General features: G+C 56.6%; 1 protein-coding gene across 1 annotated transcript; it reads right to left on the bottom strand.

The window, feature by feature from the left end:
• Nucleotides 1–4,348: 4,348 nt before the first annotated feature.
• On the bottom strand, nt 4,349–8,295 carry LOC309452227 (class I histocompatibility antigen, F10 alpha chain-like). Its single transcript, XM_082076899.1, has 6 exons — nt 8,213–8,295; nt 5,783–6,055; nt 5,296–5,709; nt 5,195–5,213; nt 4,977–5,024; nt 4,349–4,666 (listed from the first exon to the last, which is right to left on the bottom strand). Exons 2-6 carry the CDS (start codon nt 6,042–6,044, stop codon nt 4,456–4,458), a joined length of 954 nt encoding a protein of 317 aa, XP_081933025.1. The 5' UTR covers nt 6,045–6,055; nt 8,213–8,295; the 3' UTR covers nt 4,349–4,455.
• Nucleotides 8,296–14,789: the final 6,494 nt, after the last annotated feature.

The following is a 14,789-nucleotide window of genomic DNA, read 5'->3' as shown; positions in this document are numbered from 1 at the left end:
ATTTGGACACGACATGCGAGCCATTGTCTGTTTTGATCTGCGTAGGGACGCCACGCCGCGCCGTGGCTGTCGGCCAATGGTGGACGGTTGCTTTGGGGCTGGCCCTAAGATGCTGCGTGGCTACGATCACCCCGCTCTATGTGCCCACGGCTCCTGGTGGCCGCGCTCGAGGTCTCAGCAACTGGCAGAGCGTAAAGTGCGACTCCACACCTCGGAGGCTTTGAGACCTCTGGGGTTGACCCCACTGGACCACAGTGGTGCCTTTGGACAGCGGCGACACGTAGCTACTACGTGCTTTGCGTCAGTGGTCGAAACCCCACACCTCTTTGCTAGAGCCTTAGTTCCAATGCGGAGGGACTCGTGTAGCCGACGGGCATCTCTTAGCGTCCATTGCCCTTTTGCAGCGGCGTCTGCTGTATCGTTGCCGATCTGGTAAAACCCTTTGGCTGGGTCGTGGCTGTCGACGTGGATGACCGACACGGTTCCTTTTGGGGAGGAAAGTGCTTCTTCCAGCATTAGAGCAGCTGCGGATGGTGACACGTTCCCTCCCTCCGGGCTCGCCCCGCCTCCTGCTCGGGGAGGTGTCCGCCCCCCATGGCACCTCGATGGGCTCTCCGCCCCTTGTTCGCGCCTCCACCCCCAAGGCTCAACGCTCTACTGTTCACTTCCACGCGCTCGCTCGCACCTGCAAGGTCATCGTCCACATTCTCCGCCAACACTATCTCCCCGTGCCCCCCGAGGACACCGTTCCACCCAAGAATGCCATTCCCCCCAAGAATCTCTTCATCCCTCTCCCCCCCGCGCGCTGGGCGCCACCTTGGGGACAACCCTAGGTAAATGCCTCCTTTTAAAGGAGTTGTTGGCGTTCAATCAGCATGATGTTAACTCGCTCGAGTCGGCTTCTAACAAACGCTACAAGCTTATTCAGTACGCAGGGTCCGAAGATTCGTGCTAGCAGACCTACAACGACCGGCCCTGCTAAAGCAGATATAAGGGGGCTGAGACCATCCCGGCTCCCTCAGATTCTGTTTTCTCAGCAGCACGCCCGGCTTCCTCAACTAACCCACCCCAAAAAGATTTAGCTCGCTCCTGCGTCTCATTTTCGCCTTCTCGCTGATCTTTGAGCTCAGCCGGATCGTCATTATCCGGAGAGTGCAGGGTCTGCGTAGCCGCCCCGACCCCCAATTGCGGGGTGGCCAACAAACAAGCCTGTGCTGCCTTCCAGGTTTCCTGCGCTCGTCCAGCCTCCTGCAGAGCTTTTACAGCTTCCCCCCACGACTTAAGGTTTTTCCCACTACCCGAGGACATCGTTTCGTCGGCAAGCGCTTTAGTGCACTTGTCCCACAGCTCCGGGTGGAGAATTTCCACCGGCTGTTCGATAACCCCCATTTGCAAGAGCCTCGCAACTGCGAGAGTAAAATCTTTAGACTTGCAATCAATACCCCATTGTTTATGTAACTGAGATACGACCTTCACGAGGGCTCCATCCTCCTCGCGGGAGCATCCATAAGTGTCACCCCATAAGTGACTCATGGAGCCCCATAAGGGACTCATAGAGACCCATAAGGGACTCATAGAGCCCCATAAGTGACCCATAGTGCCCCATAAGTGACTCATAGAGCCCCATAAGTGACCCATAGAGCCCCATAAGGGACTCATAGAGCCCCATAAAGTGACCCATAGTGCCCTATAAGTGACCTATAGTGCCCCATAAGTGACTCATAGACACCCATAAGTGACTCATAGAGACCCATAAGTGACCCATAGTGCCCCATAAGTGACTCATAGTGCCCCATAAGTGACTCATAGAGACCCATAAGGGACTCATAGAGCCCCATAAGTGACCCATAGTGCCCTATAAGTGACCCATAGTGCCTCATAAGTGACTCATAGACACCCATAAGTGACTCATAGAGACCCATAAGTGACCCATAGTGCCCCATAAGTGACTCATAGAGACCCATAAGTGACTCATAGTGCCCCATAAGTGACTCATATGGACCCCTAAGTGACTCATAGTGCCCCATAAGTGACTCATAGTGCCCCATAAGTGACTCATGGAGACCCATAAGTGACCCATAGTGCCCCATAAGTGACCCATAGAGACCCATAAGTGACTCATAGAGCCCCATAAGTGACCCATAGTGCCCCATAAGTGACCCATAGTGCCCCATAAGTGACTCATAGAGACCCATAACTGACCCATAGTGCCCTATAAGTGACCCATAGTGCCTCATAAGTGACTCATAGAGCCCCATAAGTGACCCATAGTGCCCCATAAGTGACCCGTAGTGCCCCATAAGTGACTCATAGACACCCATAAGTGACTCATAGAGACCCATAAGTGACCCATAGTGCCCCATAAGTGACTCATAGTGCCCCATAAGTGACTCATAGAGACCCATAAGGGACTCATAGAGCCCCATAAGTGACCCATAGTGCCCTATAAGTGACCCATAGTGCCTCATAAGTGACTCATAGACACCCATAAGTGACTCATAGAGACCCATAAGTGACCCATAGTGCCCCATAAGTGACTCATAGAGCCCCATAAGTGACTCATAGTGCCCCATAAGTGACTCATAGAGACCCATAAGTGACCCATAGAGCCCCATAAGTGACTCATAGAGACCCATAAGTGACTCATAGAGACCCATAAGTGACCTATAGTGCCCCATAAGTGACCCATAGTGCCCCATAAGTGACTCATAGAGACCCATAAGTGACCCATAGTGCCCCATAAGTGACCCATAGTGCCCCATAAGTGACCCGTAGTGCCCCATAAGTGACTCATAGAGACCCATAAGTGACCCATAGTGCCCTATAAGTGACCCATAGTGCCTCATAAGTGACTCATAGACACCCATAAGTGACTCATAGAGACCCATAAGTGACCCATAGTGCCCCATAAGTGACTCATAGAGCCCCATAAGTGACCCATAGTGCCCCATAAGTGACCCATAGAGCCCCATAAGTGACCCATAGAGCCCCATAAGTGACTCATAGTGCCCCATAAGTGACCCATAGTGCCCTATAAGTGACCTATAGTGCCCCATAAGTGACTCATAGACATCCATAAGTGACTCATAGAGACCCATAAGTGACCCATAGTGCCCCATAAGTGACTCATAGTGCCCCATAAGTGACTCATAGACACCCATAAGTGACTCATAGAGACCCATAAGGGACTCATAGAGCCCCATAAGTGACCCATAGTGCCCTATAAGTGACCCATAGTGCCTCATAAGTGACTCATAGACACCCATAAGTGACTCATAGAGACCCATAAGTGACCCATAGTGCCCCATAAGTGACTCATAGAGACCCATAAGTGACTCATAGTGCCCCATAAGTGACTCATATGGACCCCTAAGTGACTCATAGTGCCCCATAAGTGACTCATAGTGCCCCATAAGTGACTCATATGGACCCCTAAGTGACTCATAGTGCCCCATAAGTGACTCATAGTGCCCCATAAGTGACTCATGGAGACCCATAAGTGACCCATAGAGACCCATAAGTGACCTATAGTGCCCCGTAAGTGACCCACAGTGCCCCATAAGTGCCTGTTCGTGTCCCTCAAGTGCCCCATAGCGACCCACAAGTTCCCCATTACTGCCCCATTAGGGCACTCCTGGGTCCCTCCCAAACTCCTGGGTCCCTTGGGGCACTCCTGGGTCCCTCCCAAACTCCTGGGTCCCTTGGGGCACTCCTGGGTCCCTCCCAAACTCCTGGGTCCCTTGGGGCACTCCTGGGTCCCTCCCAAACTCCTGGGTCCCTTGGGGCACTCCTGGGTCCCTCCCGAACTCCTGGGTCCCTTGGGGCACTCCTGGGTCCTCCCGAACTCCTGGGTCCCTTGGGGCACTCCTGGGTCCCTCCCAAACTCCTGGGTCCCTTGAGGCACTCCTGGGTCCCTCCTGAACTCCTGGGTCCCTTGGGGCACTCCTGGGTCCCTCCCGAACTCCTGGGTCCCTTGGGGCACTCCTGGGTCCCTCCCGAACTCCTGGGTCCCTTGGGGCACTCCTGGGTCCCTCCCGAACTCCTGGGTCCCTTGGGGCACTCCTGGGTCCCTCCCGAACTCCTGGGTGGGTTTCCCATAGGAAACGCAAATAGGGGACCCAGGAGTTCGGGAGGGACCCAGGAATACCCCATAAGTGACAGCCGCTCCGGCCGCTGTTCACCCGAATCCAGGCGATGTTCCCGGGTTTCGGCACCACTTGTTGCCTCTCAGTGGGCAGTGCCGACCTGGTTCAGGGACAGCACGGCGACCACGCTCAGGTCGCTCGCCAACACCAAACCGGCCCCGCCAACACCAAACCGGCCCCGCCAACACCAAACCGGCCCCGCCAACACCAAACCGGCCCCGCACCGGCACCGGAGGCGCAGCCGGACGCCGCGCGCGGAGCAGCGTTTACTGAGTAGCCAGGAAACCAAATCACACCGAAGAAACCAGGTTCACTCCCCAGGCAAAAGAGCCACAAGCGATCGCAGGTGTGAACAGGGCAGGAAACGCCCCGGGCAGAGGAGCCGCCAGCGCGGTGGGACCGGTGCGGTGGGACCGGTGCGGTGGGACCAGCACGGTGGGACCGGTGGCCACCTCCTCCCGCTGGCCCCGGGGCAGGGGCCGCATCCAGCCGCATGTCCGGTGCTCAGGCGCTGAGCACTGTGGGGACTGAGGAATAGAGCGCGTCACCCAGGACCACCTCCCCGTCCCCAACCCTGTGTCCCCATCCCCGTGTCCCCTCCCACAGCGCCATGTCCCCAGCCCCGTGTCCCCCAGGGCCACCTCCCCGTCCCCAGCCCCGTGTCCCCTCCCACAGCGCCATGTCCCCAGCCCCGTGTCCCCCAGGGCCACCTCCCCGTCCCCAGCCCTGCATCCCCTCCCGCAGCCCAGTGTCCCCGTCCCCAGCCCCACGTCCCTGGGCTCGGGGTCCCAGGGAGAGCCGGGGCCGCCCCATCCCCCCCTTCCCCCCCTGGGGCTGCGCCGTTGGAGCCGCTGGAGCCGCCGGACCCCCCGCCCACACCTGCAGAGAGAACCAGCCGTGAGCGCCGGGAGCCGCGGCCACGCCGCAGCCCCCACAGGCGCCACCAGCACCGGGGGGACAGCGACAGCGGCCACAAAGCGCAGCCGCGAGCCCCCCGGCGCTGGGCAGCGAACGGAGCCGGATGCGCCCCCGGTGCCCCCGGTACTCACCGGGCGCCACGCCGCAGCCCTATGGAGACAAAGAGGTGTCGGCACCCGCCGCGGGGGGACCCCGAGTGCCCGGCCCCCGCGCCCTCGCCACCCCGCTTTACCTGAGCGGCGCCGCCAGACGGCGACTCCGGCGCCCACGGTGATGACAACCAGGACGGCGGCCACGGCCCCCAGGATGGTGAGCGGGCTGGACTCCGGCTCTGGGGAGGGACGGGCGTGCGGGGGGAACCGGACCCGCCGCGCCCCGCGCCCACGGGCCTCAGCGCTGGCAAACAGCCGCGGCTCGGGCAGGCTGGCGTGCTCCACGCCGCACCGGAACCTGTTCCGCGCCTCGATGGCCGCCCACGTGTAGCAGGTGCCGTTGGGCACGACGCCGCCCCGCTCGGTGTCCTGGTCCCGCACCTCGCCGTCCTTGAGCCAGCTGACGCCGAGGGGCCGCGGGTAGAAGCCGAACGCGCCGCAGCGCGGGGTCAGGGTCCCGTGCGCCTCCGACGCCGACACCGCACCGCGGGCGGCTCTGGAAGGGCCGCGGTGAGCGCCGGCACACGCGCCATCCCCGGTGTCCCCGGCGTCCCCGGCGTCACTCACCTTTGCGCTCCAGCGCGTCGTGCCCATAGCTCAGGTATCTCCGCAGCCGCTCCATGCAGGTGTTCTCCACGAAGCGCTTCACCCGCTCGGCTTCAGCCGTGTCCTCCCACCTCCTCTTGGTGTTCTGTGCCGCCACGTCCGCCGCGGTGAACGTCATGGTGTCCAGGTCCAAGGCGATGTAATCCTTCCCGTCGCAGGCGGACTGAAAATACCCCCCGGTGCTGCCGTCCTCCAGGAGGTCACAGCCGGACATGCCCTGCATGGTGTGAACCCCTGAAACACGACCGGGGACAGGGGGACGTTCAGTGGGCACAGAGCCCTGGTAGCGCCCCCACCCAGCCCCGCGTGAGCCCGGGGGGTCGGGGCACAGCACCCGGGCTGCCCCACGGAGTGTGACACAGAGCCCTGCACACGGGGCACGGCCGCGCTGCACCGGCCCCATGGCACCCGGGACAGGACGGGGGACGGGGACCCAGGAGCTGGGGGGACAGGGGGGCTGGGAATGGGGACCCAGGAGCTGTGGGGACGGGAGGGGCTGGGAATGGGGACCCAGGAGCTGGGGGGACAGGGGGGGCTGGGAATGGGGACCCAGGAGCTGGGGGGACAGGGGGGCTGGGAATGGGGACCCAGGAGCTGTGGGGACGGGAGGGGCTGGGAATGGGGACCCAGGAGCTGGGGGGACAGGGGGGGCTGGGAATGGGGACCCAGGAGCTGGGGGGACAGGGGGGGCTGGGAATGGGGACCCAGGAGCTGGGGGGACAGGGGGGGCTGGGAATGGGGACCCAGGAGCTGGGGGGACAGGGGGGGCTGGGAATGGGGACCCAGGAGCTGGGGGGACAGGGGGGGCTGGGAATGGGGACCCAGGAGCTGTGGGGACGGGAGGGGCTGGGAATGGGGACCCAGGAGCTGGGGGGACAGGGGGGGCTGGGAATGGGGACCCAGGAGCTGGGGGGACAGGAGGGGCTGGGAATGGGGACCCAGGAGCTGGGGGGACAGGGGGGGCTGGGAATGGGGACCCAGGAGCTGGGGGGACAGGGGGGGCTGGGACAAGGGACCCAGGAGCTGGGGGGACAGGGGGGGCTGGGAATGGGGACCCAGGAGCTGGGGGGACAGGGGGGGCTGGGAATGGGGACCCAGGAGCTGGGGGGACAAGGGGCTGGGAATGGGGACCCAGGAGCTGGGGGGACAGGGGGGGCTGGGAATGGGGACCCAGGAGCTGGGGGGACAGGGGGGGCTGGGAATGGGGACCCAGGAGCTGGGGGGACAAGGGGCTGGGAATGGGGACCCAGGAGCTGGGGGTCAGGGGGGGCTGGGAATGGGGACCCCAACCGGCACCCCAACGTGGAAATAGCGCAGGGAGTGGGGCCCTGTGGGGACGGGGGGGCAGTGAGAAGCGGGGGCAGATCGGGGTGCGGGGCAGCGTCAGGGGGGACACTGGGGGGGCGAGTTGTGTCCTGGGTCCGGGAGCGGAAGCCCAGGACGTGCTGGGATCAGGCAAACGGGCTTTGGTGGTTGGGGGACCCGAGTTGCCCGGGAAGGTGGGTCCAGGGGGTCCTGGTGCCCTGGGAAGGGGGTCCAGGGGTCCCGGTGCCCAAGGCAGAGGATCCAGGGGGTCCAGGGGGTCCCAGTGCCCAGGGAAGGTGGGTCCAGGGAGTCCCGGTGCCCTGGGAAGGGGGTCCAGGGGGTTCAGGGGGTCCCGGTGCCCAGGGAAGGTGGGTCCAGGGGTCCCGGTGCCCAAGGCAGAGGGTCCAGGGGGTCCAGGGGGTCCCGGTGCCCAGGGAAGGTGGGTCCAGGGGGTCCAGGGGGTCCTGGTGCCCTGGGAAGGGGGTCCAGGGGGTCCCGGTGCCCAGGGCAAAGGGTCCAGGGGGTCCAGGGGGTCCCGGTGCCCAGGGAAGGTGGGTCCAGGGGGTCCCGGTGCCCAGGGCAAAGGGTCCAGGGGGTTCAGGGGGTCCCCGTCCCCAAGGCAAAGGGTCCAGGGGGTCCAGGGGGTCCCAGTGCCCAGGGAAGGTGGGTCCAGGGGGTCCCAGTGCCCAGGGAAGGGGGTTCAGGGGATCCCCGTCCGCAAGGCAAAGGGTCCAGGGGGTCCAGGGGGTCCCAGTGCCCAGGGAAGGTGGGTCCAGGGGGTCCTGGTGCCCTGGGAAGGGGGTTCAGGGGGTCCCGGTGCCCAGGGAAGGTGGGTCCAGGGGGTCCCGGTGCCCAAGGCAAAGGGTCCAGGGGGTCCAGGGGGTCCCGGTGCCCAGGGCAAAGGGTTCAGGGGGTCCAGGGGGTCCCGGTGCCCAGGGCAAAGGGTCCAGGGGGTCCAGGGGGTCCCGGTGCCCAGGGAAGGTGGGTCCAGGGGGTCCCGGTGCCCAGGGCAAAGGGTCCAGGGGGTCCCGGTGCCGGGTGAAGGGGGGTCCGGGGGTTCCAGGGGGTCCCGGCCCCCGCGCTCACCGCCCCGCCCAGGGCCCCCAGCAGCAGCAGCAGCCGCAGAACCGCCGCCCGTCCCGGCCCCACGGCCGCTCAGCTCCGCTCCGCTCCGCTCCTCTGCCGCTCCGCTCCTCAGGGGACCCGCCGCAAAGCCCCGCCCCGAGCCCGGCTCCACCCCCGCCCCTCCCCGCCATTGGCGCCGCCGCCGCCCGCCCGCCAATGGCCGCCCGATCGGTGCCTGACGTCACCAAGCGCCAGGCAGATCCCGGCTCCGCAGCTTGGAAGCGAAAGCGAAAGCGCCGGAGGCAGCGCGGGGGGCGGGGACAGGGACGGGGAACGGGGACCCCGGGACCCCTGGCGGCCCCGCCCCCCCCGGGACCCTCGGGCCGGGACCCCCACGGGGCAGCCCCGCCCCCAGCGCCCCGGACCCTCCCCAGGGGCCGAGACCCCCGCCCCCCCAGTTCCCGGGGTCCCTTGTTCCCGCTGTCACTTGTTCTGGTGTCCCTCGTTTCTTGTGTCCCTGCACCCAGTGTCCCCTGTGCCCCGTGTCCCTTGTTCCCGGTGTCCCTCGTTTCTTGTTCCCCGTGCACATTGTCCCCCGTGCCCCGTCCCACCCGTGTCCCACCCGAGTGTCCCCACCCGCCCCCCTCGGCGCCATCCCCCCCCATTGAACCCCCTCGTCACCACAGAGCGCCTTTATTGCCGGCAGCGCGGCGTCACCGGGAAACCAGGGCTTCGCGCCCAAAGCTTCGCTGGTCAGTCTAAGTCACACAGTATTTACACAGTCCATTCACATACATATTCATGTATTCATTAAGATACGTAACGGTTACTCAACATTGATTACAACGTCGGCTGCAGCACCTTGGAACTATTTGGATCATGTGCAGCGCCCTCACTCTATGCGTATTTAGGCTGAGATTAAAGCGGGTTGTTAAGATAAAATATACTCGAACACGGTTTGCTTGAACATCCTCTCAGGGCCAGTTTACAAAACCGATTCATCCTTCCAGGAACAGTTTGTCAAACTGGTTCTGTCTCTGACATTTCCAACTCTGAAAATGCTTTTCTATTCTTGGCCAATGCATTTTCACCTCGATCGATTTCTCCCGTTATTGATTCATTTGCTGTTATTGATTGGTAATTGCCCTCAGGGGTGATAGTTCCAGTCGTGCCTCTTCATAAGCTGCAGGGTCATCAGATACAGGATTAGCATAATTCCTACTCAGGATACTGAAAATGCCATTATTCCTAGCATTCATTTGACTAATTATGCGCTTAATACCCACATACAACAGAAGAACAATGACAATTGCAAGCACAACTCCACTTTCTCGTAGTGAATGCACCCATCCTCCCAAATCTAAATCGAATTTATTCAGCAGAGCCCCTATCCAGCTGTGTTCTGCGTCTTGTCTTTCCTTTTGCAGCCCCGCTTGTGTTCGGGTCACAGCATCACAGTATCACAGTATCACAGTATCACAGTATCACAGCATCACAGCATCACAGTATCACAGTATCACAGCATCACAGTATCACAGCATCACAGTATCACAGTATCATGGTATCACAGCATCACAGCATCACAGCATCACAGTATCACAGTATCACAGTATCACAGTATCACAGTATCACAGTATCACGGTATCACAGTATCACAGTATCACAGCATCACAGCATCACAGTATCACAGTATCACAGTATCACAGTATCACAGCATCACAGTATCACAGTATCACAGCATCACAGTATCACAGTATCACAGCATCACAGCATCACAGTATCACAGTATCACAGTATCACAGCATCACAGTATCACAGTATCACAGTATCACAGTATCACAGCATCACAGTATCACAGTATCACAGTATCACAGCATCACAGTATCACAGTATCATGGTATCACAGCATCACAGTATCACAGCATCACAGTATCACAGCATCACAGTATCACAGTATCACAGTATCACAGTATCACAGTATCACAGCATCACAGCATCACAGTATCACAGTATCACAGTATCACAGCATCACAGCATCACAGTATCACAGTATCACAGTATCACAGCATCACAGTATCACAGCATCACAGCATCACAGCATCACAGTATCACAGCATCACAGCATCACAGTATCACAGTATCACAGTATCACAGCATCACAGTATCACAGTATCACAGTATCACAGCATCACAGCATCACAGTATCACAGCATCACAGTATCACAGCATCACAGTATCACAGTATCACAGCATCACAGTATCACAGTATCACAGTATCACAGTATCACAGTATCACAGTATCACAGCATCACAGTATCACAGCATCACAGCATCACAGTATCACAGTATCACAGTATCACAGTATCACAGTATCACAGCATCACAGTATCACAGTATCACAGCATCACAGCATCACAGCATCACAGTATCACAGTATCACAGTATCACAGTATCACAGTATCACAGTATCACAGTATCACAGTATCACAGCATCACAGCATCACAGTATCACAGTATCACAGTATCACGGTATCACAGCATCACAGCATCACAGCATCACAGCATCACAGTATCACAGCATCACAGTATCACAGCATCACAGTATCACAGTATCACAGTATCACAGTATCACAGCATCACAGTATCACAGCATCACAGTATCACAGCATCACAGTATCACAGTATCACAGCATCACAGTATCACAGCATCACAGCATCACAGTATCACAGCATCACAGTATCACAGTATCACAGTATCACAGTATCACAGTATCACAGTATCACAGTATCACAGTATCACAGCATCACAGCATCACAGTATCACAGCATCACAGCATCACAGTATCACAGTATCACAGTATCACAGTATCACAGCATCACAGTATCACAGCATCACAGTATCATGGTATCACAGCATCACAGTATCATGGTATCACAGTATCACAGTATCACAGTATCACAGCATCACAGTATCACAGCATCACAGTATCACAGCATCACAGTATCACAGTATCACAGTATCACAGCATCACAGTATCACAGTATCACAGTATCACAGTATCACAGTATCACAGTATCACGGTATCATGGTATCACAGCATCACAGCATCACAGCATCACAGCATCACAGCATCACAGTATCACAGTATCACAGCATCACAGTATCACAGCATCACAGTATCACAGTATCACAGTATCACAGTATCACAGTATCACAGCATCACAGTATCACAGCATCACAGTATCACAGTATCACAGTATCACAGCATCACAGTATCACAGTATCACAGCATCACAGCATCACAGTATCACAGCATCACAGCATCACAGCATCACAGCATCACAGTATCACAGTATCACAGTATCACAGCATCACAGTATCACAGCATCACAGTATCACAGCATCACAGCATCACAGTATCACAGCATCACAGTATCACAGTATCACAGTATCACAGCATCACAGTATCACAGTATCACAGCATCACAGTATCACAGCATCACAGTATCACAGCATCACAGCATCACAGCATCACAGCATCACAGTATCACAGTATCACAGCATCACAGTATCACAGTATCACAGCATCACAGCATCACAGCATCACAGCATCACAGCATCACAGTATCACAGTATCACAGTATCACAGTATCACAGTATCACAGCATCACAGCATCACAGTATCACAGTATCACAGTATCACAGTATCACAGTATCACAGTATCACAGTATCACAGTATCACAGCATCACAGCATCACAGCATCACAGTATCACAGTATCACAGCATCACAGTATCACAGTATCACAGTATCACAGTATCACAGTATCACAGTATCACAGTATCACAGTATCACAGCATCACAGCATCACAGCATCACAGTATCACAGTATCACAGTATCACAGTATCACAGCATCACAGCATCACAGTATCACAGTATCACAGCATCACAGTATCACAGTATCACAGTATCACAGTATCACAGTATCACAGTATCACAGTATCACAGTATCACAGTATCACAGTATCACAGCATCACAGTATCACAGCATCACAGTATCACAGTATCACAGCATCACAGCATCACAGTATCACAGCATCACAGCATCACAGTATCACAGTATCACAGCATCACAGCATCACAGTATCACAGTATCACAGTATCACAGTATCACAGTATCACAGCATCACAGCATCACAGCATCACAGCATCACAGCATCACAGCATCACAGCATCACAGTATCACAGCATCACAGTATCACAGTATCACAGTATCACAGCATCACAGTGTCACAGTATCACAGTATCACAGTATCACAGTATCACAGCATCACAGTATCACAGTATCACAGCATCACAGTATCACAGCATCACAGCATCACAGCATCACAGCATCACAGTATCACAGCATCACAGCATCACAGCATCACAGTATCACAGTATCACAGCATCACAGTATCACAGCATCACAGTATCACAGCATCACAGTATCACAGTATGTTTGGATTGGAAGGGCCCTGGAAAGCTCATCCAGGTCAATCCCCCCATGGAGCAGGAACACCCAGCTGAGGTTCCACAGGAAGGTGTCCAGGTGGGTTGGAATGTCTGCAGAGAAGGAGACTCCACAACCCCCTGGGCAGCCTGTTCAGTCTCCATCACCCTCACTGGGAAGAAGTTTCTTCTCAAATTTAAGTGGAACCTCTTGTATTCCAGCTTGATCCCATTACCCCTTGTCCTATCATGGTTTGCCACCCAGAAGAGCCTGGCTCCATCCCCATGGCACTCACCCTTTATATATTTATAAACATTAATAAGGTCCCCCCTTAGTCTCCTCTTCTCCAAACTAAAGAGCCCCAGCTCCCTCAGCCTTTCTTCATAAGGGAGATGCTCCACTCCCTTCAGCATCTTCATTGCCCTACGCTGGACTCTCTCCAGCAGTTCCCTGTCCTGCTGGAACTGAGGGGCCACAACTGGACACAATATTCCAGATGTGGTCTCACCAGGGTGGAGCAGAGGGGCAGGAGAACCTCTCTGACCTACTGACCACCCCCTTCTCATCCACCCCAGGTCCCATTGGTCTTTATGGTCTCCCATCCAAGCACTGACCGGGCCTGACCCTGCTTAGCTTCCCAGAGCAGATGAGATGGGATGTTCTCAGGGTGATGTGGCTGCATATATTATAGATATATATGTTCCTCAAGTATATTCTGGTAGTATCCGATCTAAACCCTTTCTTCAAGGGCAGAGTAGAGGGACAGGCAAACCTCTCTGACCTACTGACCATCCCCTTCTAATCCCCCCCAGGTACCATTGGCTTCCTGGCCACAAGGTCTCCCATCCAAGTACTAACTAGGCCCGACCCTGCTTAGCTTCCCAGATGAGCCATTCTCAGGGTGCTATGGCTGTATATATTATATATATGTATATGACCCCCAAGTATATCCTGATAGTAATTGAACTAAACCCTTTTTTCAAGGGTGGAGCAGAGGGGCAGGAGAACCTCTCTGATCTACTGACCACCCCCCTTCTAATCCATCGCAGGTCCCATTGGCTTCCTGGCCACAAGGGCCCAGTGCTGGCTCATGGTCACCCTGCTGTCCCCAGGACCCCCAGGTCCCTTTCCCCTACACTGCTCTCTAATATGTAATCTCCCAACCTCTACTGGACCCTGGGGTTGTTCCTGCCCAGGCGCAGGACTCTACACTTGCCCTTGTTCAATTTCATCAGGTCAGCTCGGAAATGTCTCTCTCAGCCTCCGAAGTTACGTCTGGAATGCGGATGCGCAGCGATCCATTCTGCCTTTCAAATACCCACAGACGCCATTTCTTTCAATAACATCATGCGAGTGCCATTCTGTTCTGCAAGGTCATTTTAGTCGCAGCTTGCAATTGTATATTGAGATCCCGAAATCCCCTTTTTAGTTATTCTGGCCAATCGATCCATTTGCCCCATCGATTTATCAATCATTTCTCTATTCCTATAGGCTGCGATTGGTGCAAAGAGAGATTCTAATTGAACACGGCTTGATGGTTCATGCCGCGCATCACCCTCGTTTATTTCCTTTTATATCTGACCTGTAATAGTTCTTGCTTATTTTCCAAGGTGACCTTTTCCAAATGGGCCATAGCGTTGGCAACCCCAAGGTAATTCCTCTAATTGGTCCTCCCATTGGCAAACTGTACTCCAGGTCCCACCACCAAACTCAATGTCCCATATGCCTATAGCCCCTTTGCAGTCAATTTTGTCTTTATCAATCCCAATTCTAAATGCTGCCCGTGGGTCTAATTGTTTCCGACAAGTGCAGCGCGTAATCACTGCTACTTTGACAATGGACAAAGGGATCTCTTTAATGTCTGTTTGACAAGTTATTCCACCATGGTCCCGTCATTCCTCCTGTTACGTCGCCCCGCCGTGTGCACCGCGGAATCGCTTCACTGCATTGGTATTATTGTACAATCCTCAATGTCCACATATTGTTCCACAGTCCAGTTATGGTTTGTTATCCCCATCTTTGCATCCCCAGTCTGTTCAGCCTTTTGATTCACTATTCCAGCGGTCCGCTTATAGAAGCACCATCCTGCATCGTGCAATCGTCC

Source organism: Streptopelia decaocto (genome assembly GCF_964273445.1).
Source record: "Streptopelia decaocto genome assembly, contig: HAP1_SCAFFOLD_244, whole genome shotgun sequence".
Lineage (NCBI taxonomy): Eukaryota > Metazoa > Chordata > Aves > Columbiformes > Columbidae > Streptopelia > Streptopelia decaocto.
This window is presented reverse-complemented; position numbering and strand designations above follow the sequence as displayed.

What these genes read in the sequence shown, in the direction of transcription:
- LOC309452227 (XM_082076899.1), bottom strand. Translation starts at nt 6,044, where the DNA reads ATGCAGGGCATGTCCGGCTGTGACCTCCTGGAGGACGGCAGCACCGGG. An exon ending in CGACGCGCTGGAGCGCAAAG is followed by an intron (nt 5,710 to 5,782) that starts GTGAGTGACGCC and finishes GCCCTTCCAGAG; the next exon opens with CCGCCCGCGGTGCGGTGTCG. An exon ending in CGGCTCCAACGGCGCAGCCC is followed by an intron (nt 4,667 to 4,976) that starts CAGGGGGGGAAG and finishes CCTCAGTCCCCA; the next exon opens with CAGTGCTCAGCGCCTGAGCA.